The sequence below is a fragment of the Dermacentor andersoni genome, chromosome 8, assembly GCF_023375885.2.
Source record: "Dermacentor andersoni chromosome 8, qqDerAnde1_hic_scaffold, whole genome shotgun sequence".
NCBI classification, from domain to species: domain Eukaryota; kingdom Metazoa; phylum Arthropoda; class Arachnida; order Ixodida; family Ixodidae; genus Dermacentor; species Dermacentor andersoni.
In genome coordinates this window covers 134,126,915-134,147,330 of record NC_092821.1, presented here as the reverse complement: position 1 = coordinate 134,147,330, position 20,416 = coordinate 134,126,915, and the positions used below count along the sequence as shown (strand labels likewise).

The window sequence follows — 20,416 nt, the reverse complement described above, 5'->3', positions numbered from 1 at the left end:
TCTTTAGATCACTATCATCTACATTTGTTTATGAGTGCTTTCACTAGGTGTGCGCCAGGCTTCTCGTGTCGCTTGCTTCGCTCGGGCTTCGCGGCAATTGCCACTATTTGGCGCAGCGTGTCCAGAAAGAAGCGCATCTCCCAGCATTCCCATGCTGCGCACTTCAGAGGTCACGCGCAGGCTTCGCGGTGGGGCCGATATATGGTGCCGGCTGTTCTTAGGGCAGCGTGAAAAAGCAGTCCCGCTGAAGTACGTGCCTGTGCCTTCGGCGGCGTCGCATAACAGCAAGTGTAAGAGTAAGAGCGTTCGGGCTCCCAATTTCCTTTCCTGGTAGCAGCTATCGCTTTCGACGCCAGCTCACAATGCGCCGCCTATTTACCCACTGAACAACCTCCGAGATTAGCCAAGGTAGGCAGCAGAAAGGAAGGGTGTGCGAAATTTCGAACTTTTGTTTAACATATTGATCATTTCCTTATTCGATTCGGTTTTCTAATCGAATGCTGGCTTCTAATAAATACGAATTTTTGTCGAATAGTTTTGGAAGAATAAGAATCACGAATGTGCGCCAAATATAGTTCTGGTGGCCATAATTGACATAAAACACGACATGCTATGCAGCGGAGCAACCTGTCACTCGGGGACGCAGACTTTTCGGCTAACCTGCCATTGTGTGAGCTCTCAAATGAGTCCTGAGTTTAGAAACCAACCTACTGTTTACTCTTAATGCTACCTTTATTTAGTATACAGCACTACATAACGTCCAATGTAACGACAAAGCTTGCCAGCGTTGGAAATATACTGGGACTTGAAGATAATGTTATATTAATGGGGAAAACAGCTCCTGAATATTCCGAAACTACCGAAAGGTATTACATATTAGAATCTATTAGATTCACTCCTAGCTCTTTACGACAGCAATGGGAAAGTGTCATACATCAGCTCAAAAAAAAAAAGCAAACAAAGGTAACAGAAAAATAAATAATAAACTGTGTAGAAAACATCAGGTATAAACATAACAATGACAATACCTCAAACTGAGTAGCATAAATTAAAAGAAAGCTGTACACGTAGATGTGAAAAACGCTAAACAAAAGTGGCAAAAAGAAGTGAAGGAAGAATAGGCGATGACACAAGCAAGTCCGATTTTGGGAGAGTAAACGCGAGGAAAAGTGTCTATTTTGGGTTCAAATGGCCTGATAGTAACTGCCTAAATTTAGAGGGATTTGACTCTGAAACCACGGCTTCGGCAAACAGGCAAGCATGTGTTCATGTTTGCCTGCGCGCTGGCATCATACTTGTTAATATAGTTAGTAAGCGAATGTTTCCAGGCTTATAAGGCCGTTAGAACTACTTTTCTTATTTCGTACAGGTGTCCGCTAATTTGCTATCGCGATAGATGCTTCGCCTTTTGAGTGAAGTTGCGACTCTTCTTTTTTTTTCTTTTTTTTTGCAGTAGTAACCTCTGTGCTGTAACGTTGCATTTCCTTTGTATGAATAGTTTTATAAGGTTTGTGTTTCTATGAAGCAAGGCTTTTGGTGCAATCAGAACGTTTGTCACAAGAAATCTATACGGTCCTATACGCTCACGTTCCTTGTGTTCTTGTTTATCCATTGCACTAATAGATCCAGGTTGCACAATTTTCAGTACGCACACTGTATGTTCCTTTATTTTCTCTCTTTTATTTGTATGGTATACATAGCGTGGTGTAAGTGCACAATGTGAGGTGCGCAATTACCCTTACTGTAAAACCCGCTTTCGGGATATGTAGGTATGTGAACTAATAAATGAAAAATAAGGCATAGGAGCATTGAAAGTAGTCGCAAATAGATTTGCGAGTATATGGCACTGAAATGCCATATAGCCTTTGCTTCCTACGTTTATATATGTATATATATATATATGGCTTTCTGTGAAGCTTTTTGACCTGATCCTTTTTTCTCTCTGAGAAATGAAAATATCAACTTGTAAACAAAAAAGCAAAATGTACCTTAGAGAAACGTACATTTCGGCTCAGCTCGACAATAGACTCGCAACAGATTTCGGAGACAAACGTGGTCTGGCACCGTTAGCTCTGGCGGTGGACAAACGCAACATGGTGATATAATACCGACCTCAGCCTCTATACCTTCAGGCGCCATAGAGGTCTCGCTCCGCAACACGTCCAAGGAACTAGTGGGCGATCGGTGATTAATGACACAAGCGTTCTTTTGTGCGGCATCAAGAAGTTCCCATAGCGGAGAAAGTCCGAGTACGAAATCATGGAAAGAGCCAAAGAAAGCTGATTGTTTTAAATCTGGGGAAAGAGTCACAGGCATCGATTCAGTTTAATCAAACGAATGAAGCGCTTGATGCTGTATGCAGGACTCGGTGAGGATATTAAATAGCGTTTGTTGTTTCGGTGCGTCATTTCATAGTGAACAGAGCCGGACACCGGCACCTCGGCAGTACAGATGGCTATAGCGATACACCGGCTTCATAAATGTGTGCTGTCCTCCATTGCACCGTGTCGAGCGATGACGTAGTTTCCTTGAAACGTAAGCCTGCGAGATAGCTCGAGGAAAGCTGCTTCTGCGGTAGAAGCGATGGTCAGATTCTCGATGCTTGGGGTAGTGACGTTGCTACATACGTGGTCTTAGCCTGGCAGATTTGGCCGGCACTTGCCACAGTCTATGCGTCTCTTTCCGTGTCGCCACTGTCAAGGACAAAACTCTGTGAACAAGGCGTACCGCAGCGATAAAAGAATGAAGCACTGCTCCAGAAGCTTGCGACAGTACGAACAACGAAGCCAGCGAGCATTGTTACGTCTCCAGTTCAACCATCTATCTCGAATGAGACTATTTCGTGAGCCATAGCGTTGTGCATATGTGATACAGTGCGGAGCACCTATTTGTCACTTGTTTGGCTGCCTTTGTAAGACCTGCAAGGGAGAATAATGCACGACAGGTCACTACCGCAATGCAAGGAACTTTCAAGAGCGCCCGTGTCTTGTCGACGAGCACTGTCTTTCTATGACAAAAACTGTATTATATGCTCACACAATAGCTACGCCTACGTGCATTCAAACAAAGAGTACGCGGACCTTTTTATCTGAAGTCGTTGCGTGGCACCGCCTTACTCAAGACAGATGAGGGGAAAAGAAGTGAGTGCTCATACATCTGTATATAAAGGAACACAATTTTTTTTAATGTCTCTATGCTGCTGTCGCGAGGCGAGTATGAAATTATGACTCGCCTATGGGTAGTGTGCGTTCTCGCCGTATCATTGGCCAGCGTTGCTTCAGGCCGCCGGAGGCGACAAAGTAGTGACAGCTCCGGTAACAGTGGCTATTACACAGGCAAGTGCCAGTCTTTTATAGCCATCTCTTTAACCCAAAAATTCGTAATTCTGACTTCCACCACCGTTTCCGAGGACTATCCTACACAGGAATTCTGTCAAAGAAGTCGTTGTCCTCTCCTGTAAAGGACTGTCCCATGACTGTCCTTTCCTGCAGAGGACAGTCCTGGGAACAGCGGCCGAACAGGATGAACTAGAATGGGCGGGTAATGGTCACTAAGAATTCTCGAATTCCTGCGCACCACGAAAGGGCGTTTTTTTTTGGGACTCTGCCTAAAATTTGCCTTGCAACCATCGTTATCTGCTATACAGAGAAACTTGCTATGGTTCGCGCTGTTTCTGGTTTGCCAGATTTCGAAGCGTGGTAAAAAGGCGCTTAGCTTTAGGCATTGTGTCAATGTTGTTGCAAGACAACGCTGGTGCTGCATTGTTTCCAGGGTCCTTGTTCGTGTACACGTTGATCCTGCTTAGGCATAGCCACTAACTAACGCGAGTGATATCCCAGAGACAAAAAAAAAGAAATATGTCGGTTAGGTTTGTTGTCGGTTAAGTAGCATACTGTCAATTTATCTCTGACGTAAGCAATTCCTGTAATTCGGAACGGATGACCGACGTCTTACTGCATAAAATATTTAGCTATTTTTATTGGTATTTCTTCAGAATAAATGGCTTCATGGAAGTTATGCACATGTGTGGGTATCGCTTGTTTTTGATTGTTTCAGTGTTAGCATGTCCATAGAGAAAGCCTTATTTATTTATTTATTTATTTATTTATTTATTTATAACATTATACCGTTTTTTTTCATCCATAAGAAGGTATTGGAGATGTTGAATGACACCAGAGCAGCCGGTATTCAAATATTTTACTGCGAATAAATGCTACAGTAGTGTGTAGCAGTCAGACTTCGCCTATTGCCAATGCTAAATATTAGTGCTATATTTTGTAGTTTAGGCTTTCTATCATATTTTTTTCAGGCTTTATTGGTCTGTTAAGAAAGCGGCAAAGGAAACTGAAATATCCTTGCCGCAATAATAAATATTTGGCTATAGAACTGTAACCACGACGGCATTGCCAGTTCCGCGTAAGGCTTAAGATGTGCATGGCACACAACCAAGATCTGTGTTAGTGATTAGAGCTGTTCAGCTGAAGAACACCTTGAATTTCAAAAGAAAATGAGAAAACAATCGCAAAAATGACAGTCTATTTTAGCACCTTCGAGGCCATACACGATATTTTGGGTCTATGTACATGGTCGATTTGGGTAAACTCGTGTAGGTAAACTGAAACTTCAATTAGACGCACCTGTTATAATACATACATTACAGACTCTTTTCTTCCACGTCGCTTAGCGAATACGGGACCGTCCTGATGGCTTATCGAAGGCAGCTGTTATTTGTATTCTAGAACATAATTTGCCATTCTGTGCTCAGATGCACAAAAACAATGTTTCCTACAGAAGGAATGCATCTCGAAACCATTTATTTCTTTGCTGGACACGAACATGAACTTCCCATTTTTATGCCACCGACTCGAACGCTGCACTCGATCGATACCGAAAACTGTTATATATGTTGCACCTGCTAGGGAAACTAGAGAACCGTCGAGCGAACCATTACTCTGAATTCACAATGGGACAAACGGTGAAGAACCGTAGGATGGTTTCTTAAGACAGTAATAAATGTTACTGCAAGGACCAGTACAGAACGATGATCTTCTGAATTCATGTATTTTTCAGGAAGCTTCCACGGACCTGAAGGCTACAGCAGTGGCAGTTATGCTGACTTGAGCAGTAGCTTCCCAGGAAGTAGCGCCTACGGTGGTGACATCAACAGTGGTGCTGCTTTCAGCAATGGCGTTTACGGCAACTACGGCTATGGTAGTGGTTATAGAAATGGAGCCTACGGGAATCGGTACCCTGGCCTCTTCTATGGAGGTTATGGTCTTGGCGGTGACAGAGGCGGCTACGGTGGCGCTGTAGCAAGCGGACGCCTCGGGGGTGGTGGATTCGGCGGTAGCTACGGCGGTATCAGAGGTGGCCGAGGCCTCAGTAGTGAGGGATTCCGCAGAGGCTACGGTAGTGGGGGACTCGACGGAGGCTACGACAGCGGTGGAGCCGTTGGAGTGCACACTGGGGGCGGAGCCGGTACACGCTTCGTCGGTCCCTTAGTAGGCGGTGGCCTTGGTAGCGGAGGGTTAGTTGGAGGCCGCGCTGGGGCCGGAACCGGCAGAGGCCACACTGCTGGTAGAGGCCGCGCTGGGGGCAGAGCCAGTGCAGGCTACAGTGGCAGCGGAGTCAGTGGAAGCCATGATAGTTGGGGTTTCGGCGGAGACCATGTTGGTGGTGGAGCTGGTGGGGGCTATGGTTTAGACGGAGTCAGTGGAAGCCTCGGTAATGGTGTACTCACTGGAGTTCCCGCTGGTAGAGGAAATGGTGCGGGCTATGGTTTAGGCAGAGTCAGTGGAAGCTTCGGTAATGGTGTACTCACTGGAGGTGAAGCGGGTAGAGGAAACGGTGCGGGATATGGTTTAGGCGGAGTCAGTGGAAGCATCTTCAATGGTGACGCTGGTAGAGGAAACGGTGCGAGCTATGGTTTAGGTGGAGTCAGTGGAAGCCTCGGTAATGAGGGGTTCAATGAAGGCCACGCTGGTGGTAGAGCCGGCATGGGCTACGGAGGTCGCGCAGTCGGTAGGGTTCATGCTGGTGGCCGAGGCAGTGGGCGCGGCAGAGGAGTGAGCAGTGGCTACAGCAGTGGCGGAGTCAGCGGAGGCTTCGGAGGTGGCGAAGTCGGCGGAAGCTATGATGGTGGCTCTGATTACGGGGCTGGTCAGAGAGGCGGCAACGGCCGCCAGAGTAGGAGACTAATTTGGCGCCAGCAGCAACAGCAACGACGACAACAGCAGCAACAGCGACAACAACGCCGACGACTACGTCTGCAGCAACGACAACAACAACGAGAGCGCCAGCAGCAGCTGCGATTACAGCGACGACAGCGGAAGCAGGAGCAGAAGCGGCAAAACGCACGACAGCAGCAGCAGGAGGAGTAGTACGGATCTAGTACTCCGTGATTAACTCCCATTAAAGCAAGTGTAGACGTGCTGATGGGAAGGCGCCAGTGGTACAAATAAAGAAGCCTTCCCTAATTCCCTAGAAAACCAAACACTTGTGTTTTTCATACCTGCCCTTCTTATCACATGAACACAACATATGTTTGCACTTTAATATTACCAGGCGTCATTGCAAATTGCGGAGGAGGAGTGCAAGCAATATCCGCCTCTATAAAAACATGGTATTGATATCGGCATAGACTGATGTAGCTGCGGTCACGAATGCCCTGGCGATTGGCTGTGGAAATAAGCGAGATAGACACAATAAGGGGATTGATTACAGACCAGGAAGTTTAGTAACAAAGGGCGATGTGCAAGCGCTGCCTGTTCCTGTTCTCTACCCCTCTCCCAGCAGTTACATGTGAATCAATAAAAAAATGGCTTACAGCAAAGCGTTTCGCTGAATTTGAGCCCGAAAGTTCATTGGGCGCGCATCACTGCCAAATGTGAGCACAGGCTTAAAGGTGCGCGTCTGAAGCGTTTTGCTTTTATAGCAGCTTTCACTTCTACGGATGTCTTGCGCAATGCGCAAATAATTGCCACAGTGAAATAATAAAATCATCACAGTTGCGCAATGCATCCGGCTCTGAGCTCAATTATTTCGACGGCACCAGGCTTCCGCAGAGAACACCGCATTATTCTCAAGAACAGATTCGTCATGATTCGCAGCGCGAAAAGGCAGAGAAAAGGAGAAAAATGCCGACGACAAGAGTGCTTTCTGTCAAGCGAAGCTCTATGGTAAGAGATGTGCCAACTAAAGATTCAAGGTCGCAAGAAAGACATGAAGCTTCTAAAGCTAGTGCAACAAAACCAGTGGTCGCGTGGGCGAGAGTAACAGTTATGCGCCATCTTAAAGCAGCCGCTTCTTTGCAATGCATGCAACAGCATCGTCACTGTATCCTACAACATTGACCTCTGTCACCTCTGAAGTGCATCTGGAGGCACCACTGCTCTCGGAGTCCACGTGTGTCAGAAAGCCCAAACTCGATTCACCGAGCGCCAAAGCTGCACGGAAGCGGGGTGCTTAGCGCGTCCGGCTTTCAACTAGTATACAGTGTATACATCGCCTCAGTTACAGGAGTTCAATTCCAAGGGGTGGTCATGGACAAAGTTTTGTTTTTCTTTGCCAAACGGCGAGGATGAAGCTCAGCCTGAGCGGGAAGCGAACAACTACACGATAACGACGGTTTGAAGGACGGACAGACACCAAGCGAACACAGTTGCGCTCTCTCTAGCTGCCGTTGTAGTAAATGTTTGCGGAGTCATTGCACGTGTTCCGGCAAAAGTACGTCACCGGAGTGCGATTAGGATTGCTGGCCGAATAGACAGAGAGACCGCGTGCGCCATTTAAGTTATGGTGCTTCATTCGTGCTTTTCTCTTCATATATGTGGTATTCCATAAGAGGAATGAGAAAAGGAAATCAATGAGATCTTTATCTACATGGTACCCCGCGGGTGTCTTCTACTGACGTCTGTCGAGTGCAAGACTATTAAGGGGAAGCTTTAGCTCGGGATCTCCTATCTAAATACATAGGAAAGGGGAAATCGTTTTTCTCGGGAACCACTGCACCAAATTTGATGACGTTTGTTGCATTTAAAAGAAAAATTTCTAACATAGTGACTGTTGGTAGCGAATCTTTTATTTAGGCCGTCAATTTTTCGTAACATTTTTAGAAAACGAAACTATGAAGTTTACAACCCTGGCAACTCAGCAGCGATGAAAGACATCACGATTCTGTAAATGGAATTTAATAGTGCATCTAAAGCGGATAAAATTCATGTATTGTACATGTCTCCAAATTAGGCTGTGAGTGGCTATAAAGTAGGCTCTGAGAACGTGGCTTTAATATAAACTGCGAGAATGTGAGAGAAAGAGAGAATAAACATTTTTATTCGGTAAATGCAGCTTTGCAGAGGCGCCTAGTACGACTTTTGCAAAACCCTTTTAAAGAATTTAACAAATTCACGTAAATAAATAAAAATTCACGTCAGATGCAAAGTGATAAAAATTTATCCCCTTTGCATGCTCTAACGGAAGCAGTTGGTATAACTGCGATATTTGTTCTTAGTGCAGAGCTACAAATTTATAAACGACGTGCTGCCAGTTCTTTTCAGATCTACCAATTCTTGAAAGTTTCTTTTAATAAATTGGGCGCTAAAGCAAAATTTAGCTTCCGATGGTCGCTATAATTTAACTTTATCTCTCAAATGTAAGAAATTTTATTAAAATCGGTCCAGCAGTTATTTCATAAAAGTGCTTCTGCGTTTTATATGTACTTCTATAGGTGGCATGGAGTTGGGCAGTGCTAAAGCTACCTCTTAACATTCCACATTGTCTTCGTGAAGATAAACAGTTCAGTAGGCCGACACCAAGCATGTAAAAAGGGTGCCCCAAGTAACGTTCGACAGGCTCTTAAAAAATAAACAGGATATACGAGTACGCAACCAATGGTATTCTGGCAGCAGTGACGTACCCCATGAGGAGGATATTTTTTCATAATCTCGTTATCAATAATTCATCATCATCATCATCATCAACAACATCAGCCTGGTTACGCCCACTGCAGGGCAAAGACCTCTCCCATATTTCTCTAACTACCCCGGTCATGTACTAATTGTGGCCATGTTGTCCCTGCAAACTTCTTAATCTCATCCGCCCACCTAACTTTCTGCCGCCCCCTGCTACGCTTCCTTTCCCTTGGAATCCAGTCCGTAACCCTTAATGACCATCGATAATCAGATTAGATTAAAAAAAGAACAGGGCATCGATCGATGTCCTGTCTCGGCGACCACGCGGATACAAGCTTGCCATAAAGAAAACAGGGCAGTTGAATTATTTAAAGTGATGGCATCGCTCATCCATTTAAACACTATGTAAATGTATGTATGTATGTGTGTATGTATGTATGTGAACCATAAAGTAGGAAACCAAGGGGCCCGTTCTTTATCGGTCATATCATAAGAAGTCAACACACAGTGGCACCAAAGGACATTATTTACACATAAGCGCAGAAGCACATGCACGACGAAAGACTGGACACAGCTCGTAGTCCCGCCTGTTCCTTTCGTCGTCCATGTGCTTCTGCGCAGCTGTGTAAACAATGTCATATCAACCAGCACACCGGTCTGTCCTGCTGAACCAATAGACAGCATAGGGGAAATTGCTTGCAGTTAATAACTGAATTAAAGAAGTGCTAAATAAACAAATGAAAGTGGATGAGAAAGCATTTTTTATCCACTTTAATTTCCAAATAATTATCATTTCTTTAATTCAGTTGATAACTACAAGGATAAATGGAACGTCGTATTTCCAAGACCACGTGCTGTCGTCGATGCGGAAGAGAAAGAAGAAGATTGGCCTGCGGTGCTTGCACCAGTCAAGGTAAGCTTTGTTTCTTCAAGACGCAAGGCTCAATGAAAAAATGGAAAACTGCGCACGTTGAAATTAATTAAAACATGGATTCTTGAGTTTTGTATGGGAAGTCAAGGGCCGTCTTACACGCCGCGTTATCCATAGGAAAGATGCATATCCGCTGCCCCACTGCGCAGAAGGTGTCAGTCTAAGGCATATTGTCTTGCTTTAGCCTCCGTTCAGTGATCTAGATGCTCCACCACGCCCAGGGAATCAGCGAAATAAAGTATGTTCGCCAATTTTCAGCGGAAGCGCATCTATGAAGTTCAACAAAACAGACTGGTGGGCCAGTTGGTATTGCATGTTAATATTTTTAGCGCGAAGAAACGCACGGCACGACAGAAGGCACGCAGGACATAGCGCTTGTCCTGCGCTGTGTTTTTGCGCTAACAATGTTAACGGATCTATGAGGCTGGCTAGCCCTTAAAAAATTTGTCTCTCTCAGGAGCCAGAAACCTTGCACTCGCAGCTTCCTTACTCTTTGCGCATTTTTAACCAAAGCTCTATGGCGAGTCTATGTGAGAAACATTGCATGCTTTGTGCAAATACGAACGCTAAAGAAGCAGTTCGCTTGTAGATAAAACGAAATATTTTAATGTGATACTCTCCGCGTCCAATTTAAATAATTGTGTAGTCTCACAAAGAAAGAAAGAAAGAAAGAAAGAAATTTGACATTACTGCAACGCCCGAAAAAATTTCGATGTCCATCAGGTATGCTTTCAGTGGGTTTTTCGGATCCCTGTCAGTGTGGTTGCATCGTGTGTTCGAGACTTTCTCATGTCAAAAATTTTTGGATAGCATGAATCAATAGTTAATATGGAAAGGAGCATTGCCTTGGTCGGATATCCAATGGTATCGAGCGACATTATTTGGAAAACTGGTATCTCAGTTGTTAGAAAAATCTCATGTGTTTTATTAGCCGCTGTAGTTGTGTTCATTAGAAGGCACTAAATGTAAAGAAAGAACTCCTGTTCACTGGCACTTCGGCAGCTCGTTAAGAACCAGGGTGAGGAGGCAAGTAATCAGAAGAAACCCAATGCAGCATCTGTAGTTACGCTGACGTAGCTTCGAGACAGGACCTGCTATCAGTCAATGTGCCGTCGGGTATGTATGGCGAAATAAACAAACAAGTTCCTCGTTAAGGCCCGCCGCAATCGAAAACCAGAACAGTGCTGTTTGGTGGCTTCCGACAATCTCCATAAATCCAAACATGAAACATAATAAAGAAGCTCCGATTCTTAGGCATTTCTATTTTGTAATCCTTGCCTCTTCGAAAGAGTTTTCCCCGGAGCTTTTGCAATAGGGCCTCTCGTGAAAGCAGCCGACCGCCAACTATTGAGGCCAAAAAAATAAAAGATCATAAATGTTTTATATAGAACGAACGAAGCGTACACCTTGCCCCCAATTACATTCAGTTTGTTCGATTTCATATCAAACTTCTGTGCCAGGAATTTGCCATGTGCGAACTCATGCTACAAATAAAAAAAAACGTTTAGAGGTATTTCATTTACGAACAAAATTATGTGACTGTGGAAGCTCAGCTTGACGAGTCTCGCAGGAACTACGAACACAGTTACAAACAGGTGTGGATGGCGGTACTCCCAGGATGCAGGACTGGCGCAGTAACAGCGTTTTTGGCTTCATCGGGCTATGTTGCCTAGGTTAATCTACTGAACTATTTGCCGTTAGGGCCACGCTTTTTCACGGTGCATCTATAGCGTGCTCTGAAACAGCGCTAAACAAAGTGCCTCTCAGCTAGATAGAAATGAGAAATCAAAACTTAGATTGTAATGTTTCTCTCCCCTCGACGTGATCATGACCTATCGCCAAGAGTGCGGCTGGGAGTCGAGAAACACGTTAATATAAGTGTTTGGAGGCGTCGTTTGTTACGTAACAACTTCCTTTTAGAGCCTTGAGGGTAGTTGTTTAATGAGAAATTTGGTCGCAGTCACAATTTTAATGTACAGCCAGTGTTAAAAAAAAATCTTCGTCGAAATTCAGTAATGAATGTTTTGAATTACGTGAGACTTTAAAGGTTTTTTTCAAAAATGGCCCAATTTTGCCCATATACAACTACGCTCAAGTTTCTAATATAAGGTTAAAATCTGTTGCAAACATTTTTCTCGTGCTCACGTTATTAAAGTGAAATTATGTCCACCTTCCCTACGCTCACAGGCTTCTGATAAAAAAGCTGTATATTATTATACAGATTTTTTAGAGCCACCATATTATTCTGCGACCCCGCTTATGCTTTTCAGCCGTATACCGCCTCTTTCGTACCTCTCGTAACCTCATAGCATGGTCGGGTTTGCAGTTATCGTGCTTCAGGCGTCCGAGATTGGCTGACGCACGTGTAGAGCCCATGGATGAGACCAGCAAGCGTAGCAACAAGTCCAAGTTGAAGAAAAAGAAACGTCATGGGTCAACCTGTTCAGCTGGATCGTCCAGCTCAAGCGGGAAGCGACAAGTAGCTCCTGCTTCTGGCACTGCCTCCGCGGTACGTCCCTGACATTTGTATTCGAAAAAGTGTGAGACATTTGCATATTCGCAAACAAAGGAACCTAGTTAATGCAACAAAGTAGATTAGCACTTCAGCACGTTTGTGATTCGACGCTTTCCTTTTGAACACTAATATTGCCAAGCAAGTATTGAAAATCTCGCCATGTGTAATTAACCTTGCCTTCCGAAAAATTCAAAACTGATACAGCTTCTCAACTTTCTCCTTTTTCGTCTGGTTACCCGGAATTAGACAGCAGTGCCTCCGCCGTTTCGTACCGTTACACATTTCAGTAAGTGCATAGGTTATTCCAGATGTGATGCGCCGCAGTCCATAGAACCGCCTCAATGCAATATAGATTGCAAAAGTATAATTACGCCAAAACTCATTTTACAACGGCAGTCTACGATCATTTGTTGGCGCTGAACAAATGTAGCGACACAACCGGTTGCCACCGTGGAAACGAGTTTTGTTTGAGACGCGTACTGCAGCGGGACTCCGCGTTTCTATAAGAACGCACGGCGCCATCTAGCGCAGCCGCTGCGAAGCCTGCGCATGGCCTCCGAAATGCGTGTGGCGCCGGGGCATGGCGAACGCTGAGAAACGTTTCGTGGGGCAACCAGGCTCATCTCTCGCGTGTATTTGTGGACATGCTGAGCCATCTAGTGGCGCGTCCGAGAACTGACGAGGAGCGTGGCGCGCCGGTGCATACGAACGCTGCGAATAGTTCCCTCGCTTGCCTCACACTCAGTGGCACACACTCGGTCGCCCAAGTTACCGAGAGGTTCGTTGAAGAACGGCACGTACCCAGTGCGCTTGTGGGGCAGCCTTCTAACGGCATCGAGATTCTCTCCTTGAGAAACCCTTGCGACGTGGGTTACAGTCCGCTCAGCATCGGATAAATTTACCTGATCTTTTTTTCGTTACGGTAGACCGGCACATTCCCAGTATCTAGTTAGCCAAGTTCGCGTCAAAGACGTTCATTGGAAAACGGCACACACCTAATGGCACATGCTCAGTGAAGCAAGTTCGCATCAAAGTTCATTGGAGACCAGCAGTGAGCGAGTGGCACGCACACGGTGCTCCAAGTCGGCGCCAAAAAAGGTTTCTTCGAACAGCCGTACCTAAACGCTTTCGCGTCAACACTGCCCATGTCTGCGAGTAAGAGGTCCGATGCCAAGCGAGGCATATGTACACACGTTGCCGCATGATCGGTGACACAAGTCGGTCTGATGGTTGACCTCGAACCTTGTGTTACCGCAGCGCAGCGTCCCCGATGCACTACCCCTACGATCGCTTACTACGCAGTGACGCAGGTAGAGGGTGAAACGATTAGGTGACAACATACGCAGATACATATACATACATAAATGGATAGATTAGATGCATAGCCCCCGGAAATTGCGTGAAGTAGCCTAAATATTCCAGAGCATTATTACACGAACAGATGAATCGATTTGATCATAAGTCATCTAAAACAGCTCGATTTTTCTTATGTATTAAATGCACTTTCATCAGGCTCTGGGAAGGCCGGATCAAATGTTCCAGAATTTATTATCTTAACTGAGGATCGCGTGTGGCATCACATTTTTTCTCTGTTTCGACATAGTACGATCCACCACTGGTGAATCGCGGCAACTACTGTTGTAGTAAATGCAAATAGCGTTTACGTTTTCAGTTTTGGTTTGCACTGGCATTCCATTTTCCAGTTTCTTCACAGCTCATCTTTGAGTAAGTGCTGTCTATAGAACGCAAATGGTCTTTTTATAGTAAATAACTGTTCATACTTTATCCGTACTTTCTTGAAATTGCTAATTTCCCCACAGCGAAAATACAAGTGAAAAATTCGATTCAGCTGGCCCGCACGTCACCGCAACTTCATGTTGGACATCGTATATCTCTTGTCATGCTATATTTTCTTCTGTTTTATACTGCATTCAGTAACGTAATGCTACAAGCCCTGCTTTTTTCATCAAATGAACTATACGTTTCTTCATACTGCCACAACTAGAGAGAGGCCAGACAGTCCGAACGAAAAAAACCATGTGTAAATACGGTACAGGACATTCCGCGGTTCTGCCTTTCCGCTAAATAACTCTCTCAATCACCAAGAGCAAACAAATCATGGAACCAAGGGGCTCAGTTCTTGTCAGCAACAACAATATGAAACCGACAATCAAGCCTTAGGAAGCATTTAGGAAGTAAATTGTAAAATTATGCAAGAGCGCCTCGGGGTTGTTGGTAGACAACGTAAGAGCAATACCACAAACTTGAGACAGCCTTGCCTCCTCGGTCCCTGTCTCAAGCTTGCGCTATTGCTCCGATGTAAAATTATTTTCCGAAGGGGAATCGAAAGTAGAAGACAATTTGCCACCAGTGAAATTCGAGCCCACATTCTGTGCGCGCGCCGTGCGACGCATTGCCCATTGAGCTACGATGGCAGCAATCCGCACATCCCCATTCACAGGCGCATATGAAGTAAACCTTCGCCTCGGAATGTTAACCAACGCCACTAGGGCCACGGCGGAAAATGTAGAACATCCATTTAAGCCGTAGGCGTCACGCTGTAGGTGAACTTACTAGACATCGAACATTCCGGCACAACTTAAGGCGTCACTGCCAAGGCCCTCGCCATTCATTGAGCGCGACCGATCTACGCGTGCTTTGTGCATATGCAAGTTCAGTCTGTTACCAACGCTGCAGGTCATGTCGGGCTCCGAGTCGGCGGCGGGACCGGGTTCCCCTCCACCTGTTCCCGCTCTTCTCATCCGGAAAGGGTCCAAGTCCTCGACATCCTCGAAGTCTTCCAAGGACCGCTCCAGCCGTGAAACGCGCTACGTGCACGGCCAGCCCAAGGTGAGTCACGTGACTCTGAACGCGTTGTCTACTGAGTCATCCGACCGCATCTTCCACAGCAAAGTTTGGGTACGGGCTAGTTGGTATTCCGTGGCATCAATCGTCACTTACAGCGCATACATAGACGAGGGACAGAAAAGGACGACGAAGGCAATCGCTGACTTCCAAATGATTTTCATTTTGAGAAGCAAACGTATATATATACTGAGACACCAAGACAAAAGCGCCCCCTACAAAGCATCAACCCGACATGAGTATGCATTCAAAGTTCATGACCTAAGATGAACGAGAGCGCATGTGCGACCTCAGAAGAACCAGATCTTTGTCTGTTAATGCAATTGATGGCTTGCTAACGGAGTCACCATGGGCAATCGCTGCTGCTTCGATGATAAGTCGGATGCATTCATTAGAATGCCTAGCTAAGATAGTCGTTTCTTCAAAAAGCGGGATACAGCCGCATTGTGCGCAATGAACACCTAGAAACCCTTCCCGCCCTTTGCGCACTTTATTGCTGTGTTCTTGTAACCTAACGTTAAGACATCTAGCTGTCTGCCCTACATAAGACCGACCGCATTTCAGAGGTATCTTATACACAACACCTTTCGAACAAACTGTATACTTTTTTCTATGATTTGCAGTATTATTCATAGAAAAAAGTATACAGTTTGTTCGAAAGGTGTTGTGTATAAGATACCTCTGAAATGCGGTATCTTATACATCTTATATATATACATCTTATATCTTATATTTTTGAAACTAAGCTTTCTTTGCCTTCTGACACTGGGTACGGCAAGTATGTTCGGTTGGTTTCATTGTAAAGTGGCGCGATACAGGAGACAAGGCAATAGTAAACTTATAGTAAATGCGGCATTCTTGTGGGCGCTGCGTTTAGTGTCATCCGATACGGAAAGCGATTGGGCTAATGCGTAGGTCCTTTCCCCATGCGTGTTACTCGGTGTGACATCTATAGGTATGGGTGTTTCGCCGAGAACCATATATATATCGCACTTTCCATAGAGAGATAATGGATGCATGGCGCTCCATGGCTTTGTCGATTATTTTCTGCGCATTCTTCTATAAACAGCCCATATCGAAGTGTGTGGATCCCACTTCGACATTCACAACCAAGATACGAAATTTACTAAGGAAATGTTGCTTACATGCGTATTTACCTATATGTGACATTTAGCTTGTCGGTAATCTTATCATTTATGGTTTCGTGGGTACGGAAGCCGTGGACAGCAATCGTGAAACTTGTGGTGAGCTCTCGTGACGATTTGTCCGACTAAAGTGCGTTAGAAAAACACGTTTGCGCCTCTTAAGCGATATCGCCGAAGGAAAATCACAAAAGTACGGCAGGTGAACGGTTCTGTCCCCACCAAGGAATTACATCAACAGTTTGAGTCAGATATGTAGGTCACTGCAGTACTAGTTTTGCGTGCATTTTGGTTAGACACTGCGTCATCAGATCTCGGTAGCCATGTTGTTGCTGCCGTAGGCCTTTCCGGTAACCCGGCATGCCACTAACGCTAATAAGTTTGCGGAAAAACTTAAAGCTCTCAAATATACAGACAAAAAGACAAGTTTTATATGGGAGGGCATAGTGGCCTTCAGGAACTTCGGTCTACAGGATAAGTCTAATCAATTGTCCTGATGAGCGTAGTTGTAACACGATATCTCATACAGGTTGAAATAAGAGATCGCTTCTATAATTTGCATACTGGATGCAATCTCACGCTGCCGCTCCGCCTGAGAGTGCGCTTATTGTATAACCCTGTTCTTAACTACACGACGTGTGCAGTCTTACATTTGCATAAGCGCAACGCAGTCACGCTGACCTGTACGTGAGCGTCATGTGTTTACTCGGCTATCTTGTTCACACAAAGGACAAAATAAATAAAACGGACGCGGACGTGTGCACACACGCGTGTCCGTTTTATTTGTTCTGCCCCTTTGCGTGAACAGCACTGCGCAGTAAACGGAAAGATGTCACGCGCCAACCAGGCCCGGTCGAAGCGTTGTTGAACGTAAGCGCGAGGACGCCTGTATTGTGTCGCTGCTCCTAACGCAATGCGGCGACATGCATTCCGGCCGCAGGTCCCACCACCGCTGGACATCTTCTCCAGAGAACATTCGTCCATGGCGTCCCCAATAACGTCGCCTTCAACGGGGCTCAACGCGGCGCAGAGCACGGCGCAGGGCCACGCGCAGGCAGAAGCGGCTCGGCGAGGCCCAGCGCAGGATCCGGCCCAAGCTTCAGCACAGCAGGGTGGCACGGGCAATCCTCGACAATAGACGCCACCTCCTGCAGCGCGTGGACACTAGCTCGATGTTGGCTGCATAGATGACTGCCCCTAATGCATCGCCCCGTGTCCTTTCTTTTTTTCTTTCTTTCATTCGGAACCCTAGCCATCTTACACACGTGCCTCGGGTCTTGGGCGTGTCTCGGGTTTTACTATCTCTCATCTGTCTGCGGATTTCGGGACATAAACAAATTGCTGGCAGGCCTGAGTCAGCTTTGTGGCACGTGACAGCTTCGCCATTTGCTTCAGTGTTCGTACCTCCTGACGACAAGCTACCGCTGTAGAGAGTAAGCACGTTGGGTTTCCGATGGCATGGACAACGTAGGGAATTATCCCTGTTGACACCCTCAAATTTGACTAAATTCACTTGGGATTTTTTTCATAATCCGAATCACTTTATTCAAGTCAGCAGCAAAGATGCAACTACCGGAAATGTATATACAGATGCGAGGCCCCGTAGTTACAATCAGAATTGGACTTCCTTCCAAAACATTTTAGTCGGCTGCTCGAATGCCAATCTTCTCAGCGATGGCTGAACTGCTGAAACTGGCAACATATGTACTTTCTTTACTTCTTGGAAGGTGCCATATTACTCTCCCCTGCCTCGCGCATTTCGAAAATTTATTTTCGATCAATTATCTTTCAAAAATAAGGCTGTTTGACCGAGTCAGTCATAATTGTAAAACCTCTATATCTCGAAACATGAATCCTTCTACCCGCTCACTCCGAGTGCAGCCAGTGCTTACTTGAGATATGCACAATCATCGAGAGTTGCTGGTGGTTGCAAAACTTCAATCTGGAAGTTCATTCACTTTAATACAATCTGACTCACTCCTCTGAGTGCGAAAGAGCAATAAATGTTGACAAACAAACACCTAGGCATTTGTATCTTTTTCTTCAAAACTTACAGATTTGTCTTGTTTTATCTTACGTACACCTTACTACGTTTTTCCGAGGGTCTTACGGATAAAGGACCCGCGTTTTTTTAGTACCACTACACCAGAACGCAATTAAAATATAGAAGCACTCTCCAGGGTTTTACAAAGACAAACTTGGCAGAGGCATGGGCACAAGGGCCTAATTAAACCAATTCGCTCGTTTCACTGTGTCTTACTGGATTAAGTTATTGTCACAAAGTGCTCCTAAATAGACATCACTTTGCAGTAAATATAACTGCCGCTGAAACAAAAAATGCATCTGTGCACCAAAGCATTTCAAGGTCATTAGAAGAGAAGTTCATTAAAACATTTCACCTGCTGTCAATACCCAAAAGACCATGCTTTCTTTTACTTTAGCTTTTCGACGTGAGATGCTCCAGGCAGTGTAGCCGGCAGTTCCCGCATGCGAGTGTTTCTAAATTATCGTTTGTTTTCCGAACAACATGATAACTTCTCGTCACGTTAAATAACTTTCCTAATTTCTATCCAGTACCTGCTAAGCATACAGTCGAATACAGTTACAATAGGCTTACGCTCTATAAGGTCGGTATGTCAGGAAAATCAATATATCCGAACTCGCCTATACCAAACACAGAGAACCTTTTATGATGTCTCCGTTATATACTGATTGCTTATCTCCCGTGGAGAAAAAGAAGCAAGGGAGGAACCGATTAATTTCAAAAAAAAATGTAACTGCGCGTCATAGGCAGTAACTTTTTGCCTGCGCATTATGGTATTTCTCGGCATCACTAATGATGGCATTCTCAATACGCAGGATTGTGTGGGATTGCTGCAGTTTCCTTTCCTGCATGAATTGGGCTGGTAAAGGACGCCATGATTTCGGTATATCCAATATCGATTTCGTTACGAAGCAGTTATTTTAACGTTTCTGTCAATAAGAGTCCACGTGTTGTATAAAGAGTTATCGTTGTCCGAGTTTCTTGCGTTTGGATTCGACTGTATTGAAATAAAGTCAACGTGAACATGGCTTTCACTGCATGAGGAGCCTTCACATGTACGTCAGAAAAAAAGAGGATCGTCAACTTTCCTTTCTAAAGCACACAATAACAAAATACGAACGTGCTGACGCCGGTGGGAACGGTACTGACTGCATTTCGATAATGCATGTCTTCGCATCTTGATTCGACATGGTGACCCTGTTTTGCAATTCCGTTGATTCGTCTGCTTTATATTCATCTCATCTGCAATATTTTGTGAACGTTATGCATGGGAGGCGATAGTAACACGTCAACAAAGAGAGTTATGTTGTAGATAATGAAGTGTAACGACTTGAGTTCCGTGTAATTGCACACGCTAAGATAACGCTCCGAAATCATACTTTTCAACGAAATATGGCGTTTAGAGCGCGTTGCTTGCATCTCAAAGCACTCCAGGTAAGATGTGTGCTTCAAAAACCCTCCTAACTTTAGAGATCGCTCCATGTGACAAGCTCACTTCTTCCATCCTTTTCAGCAGTGGTCAGTTTTCAATTGCATTGGCGTTTGCAAGTACACATCACGTAAAATTGTCCATTGCGTTTTCTTACATAGTGTATTCGCGGAAGTTCTGCTATGAAATCCACATTTGTAGCCTTTGAGAATGTCGATAAACTCCCTTATTCTTCCTACAGCTTACTTCTTACTGATACTTAGGGTGCGAGAAATGTGTTCAAACTAATGTTTTGGAAGATAAAATTGGCGCCTCTATGGACAAGTCGTATTTCATCAGCCGCTCCCTTCTCCGCCACTGCAGTTCGCTCGAACCGAATCTTCAACACAAACCTCAAGTCGGCGTTCTTTTTTTTTTTCTAATTGTGTCTATATGAAACGTCCGCATAACTTATTTTTTTATCGATAACCAACGCCTGTATTCCAGTTTCGCATATACTTCACAGCAGCCTATCGGAACATCGGAACGAAAGTCTTGTGCCTCCTGTTTACTAGCTCTGCAGGTCGTTCCCATCTCTGGTG

At 45.1% G+C, this 20,416-nt stretch overlaps 2 protein-coding genes across 2 annotated transcripts; both read left to right on the top strand.

Moving 5' to 3' along the window:
- The first annotated feature begins 3,178 nt into the window (after positions 1 to 3,178).
- On the top strand, positions 3,179 to 6,845 carry LOC126525729 (uncharacterized). Its single transcript, XM_050173653.2, has 2 exons — positions 3,179 to 3,335; positions 5,071 to 6,845. Exons 1-2 carry the CDS (start codon positions 3,194 to 3,196, stop codon positions 6,378 to 6,380), a joined length of 1,452 nt encoding a protein of 483 aa, XP_050029610.1. The 5' UTR covers positions 3,179 to 3,193; the 3' UTR covers positions 6,381 to 6,845.
- Positions 6,846 to 15,054: 8,209 nt separating this feature from the next.
- Positions 15,055 to 17,743, top strand: LOC126525757 (uncharacterized). Its single transcript, XM_050173679.2, has 2 exons — positions 15,055 to 15,205; positions 17,303 to 17,743. Exons 1-2 carry the CDS (start codon positions 15,056 to 15,058, stop codon positions 17,498 to 17,500), a joined length of 348 nt encoding a protein of 115 aa, XP_050029636.1. The 5' UTR covers position 15,055; the 3' UTR covers positions 17,501 to 17,743.
- Positions 17,744 to 20,416: the final 2,673 nt, after the last annotated feature.

Excerpts from the sequence above, each read along its gene's own strand:
- LOC126525729 (XM_050173653.2), top strand. The coding sequence starts at position 3,194 with ATGCTGCTGTCGCGAGGCGAGTATGAAATTATGACTCGCCTATGGGTA. Across the intron at positions 3,336-5,070 it reads TAACAGTGGCTATTACACAG|GAAGCTTCCACGGACCTGAA; the intron begins GCAAGTGCCAGT and ends TGTATTTTTCAG.
- LOC126525757 (XM_050173679.2), top strand. The coding sequence starts at position 15,056 with ATGTCGGGCTCCGAGTCGGCGGCGGGACCGGGTTCCCCTCCACCTGTT. Across the intron at positions 15,206-17,302 it reads ACGTGCACGGCCAGCCCAAG|GTCCCACCACCGCTGGACAT; the intron begins GTGAGTCACGTG and ends TTCCGGCCGCAG.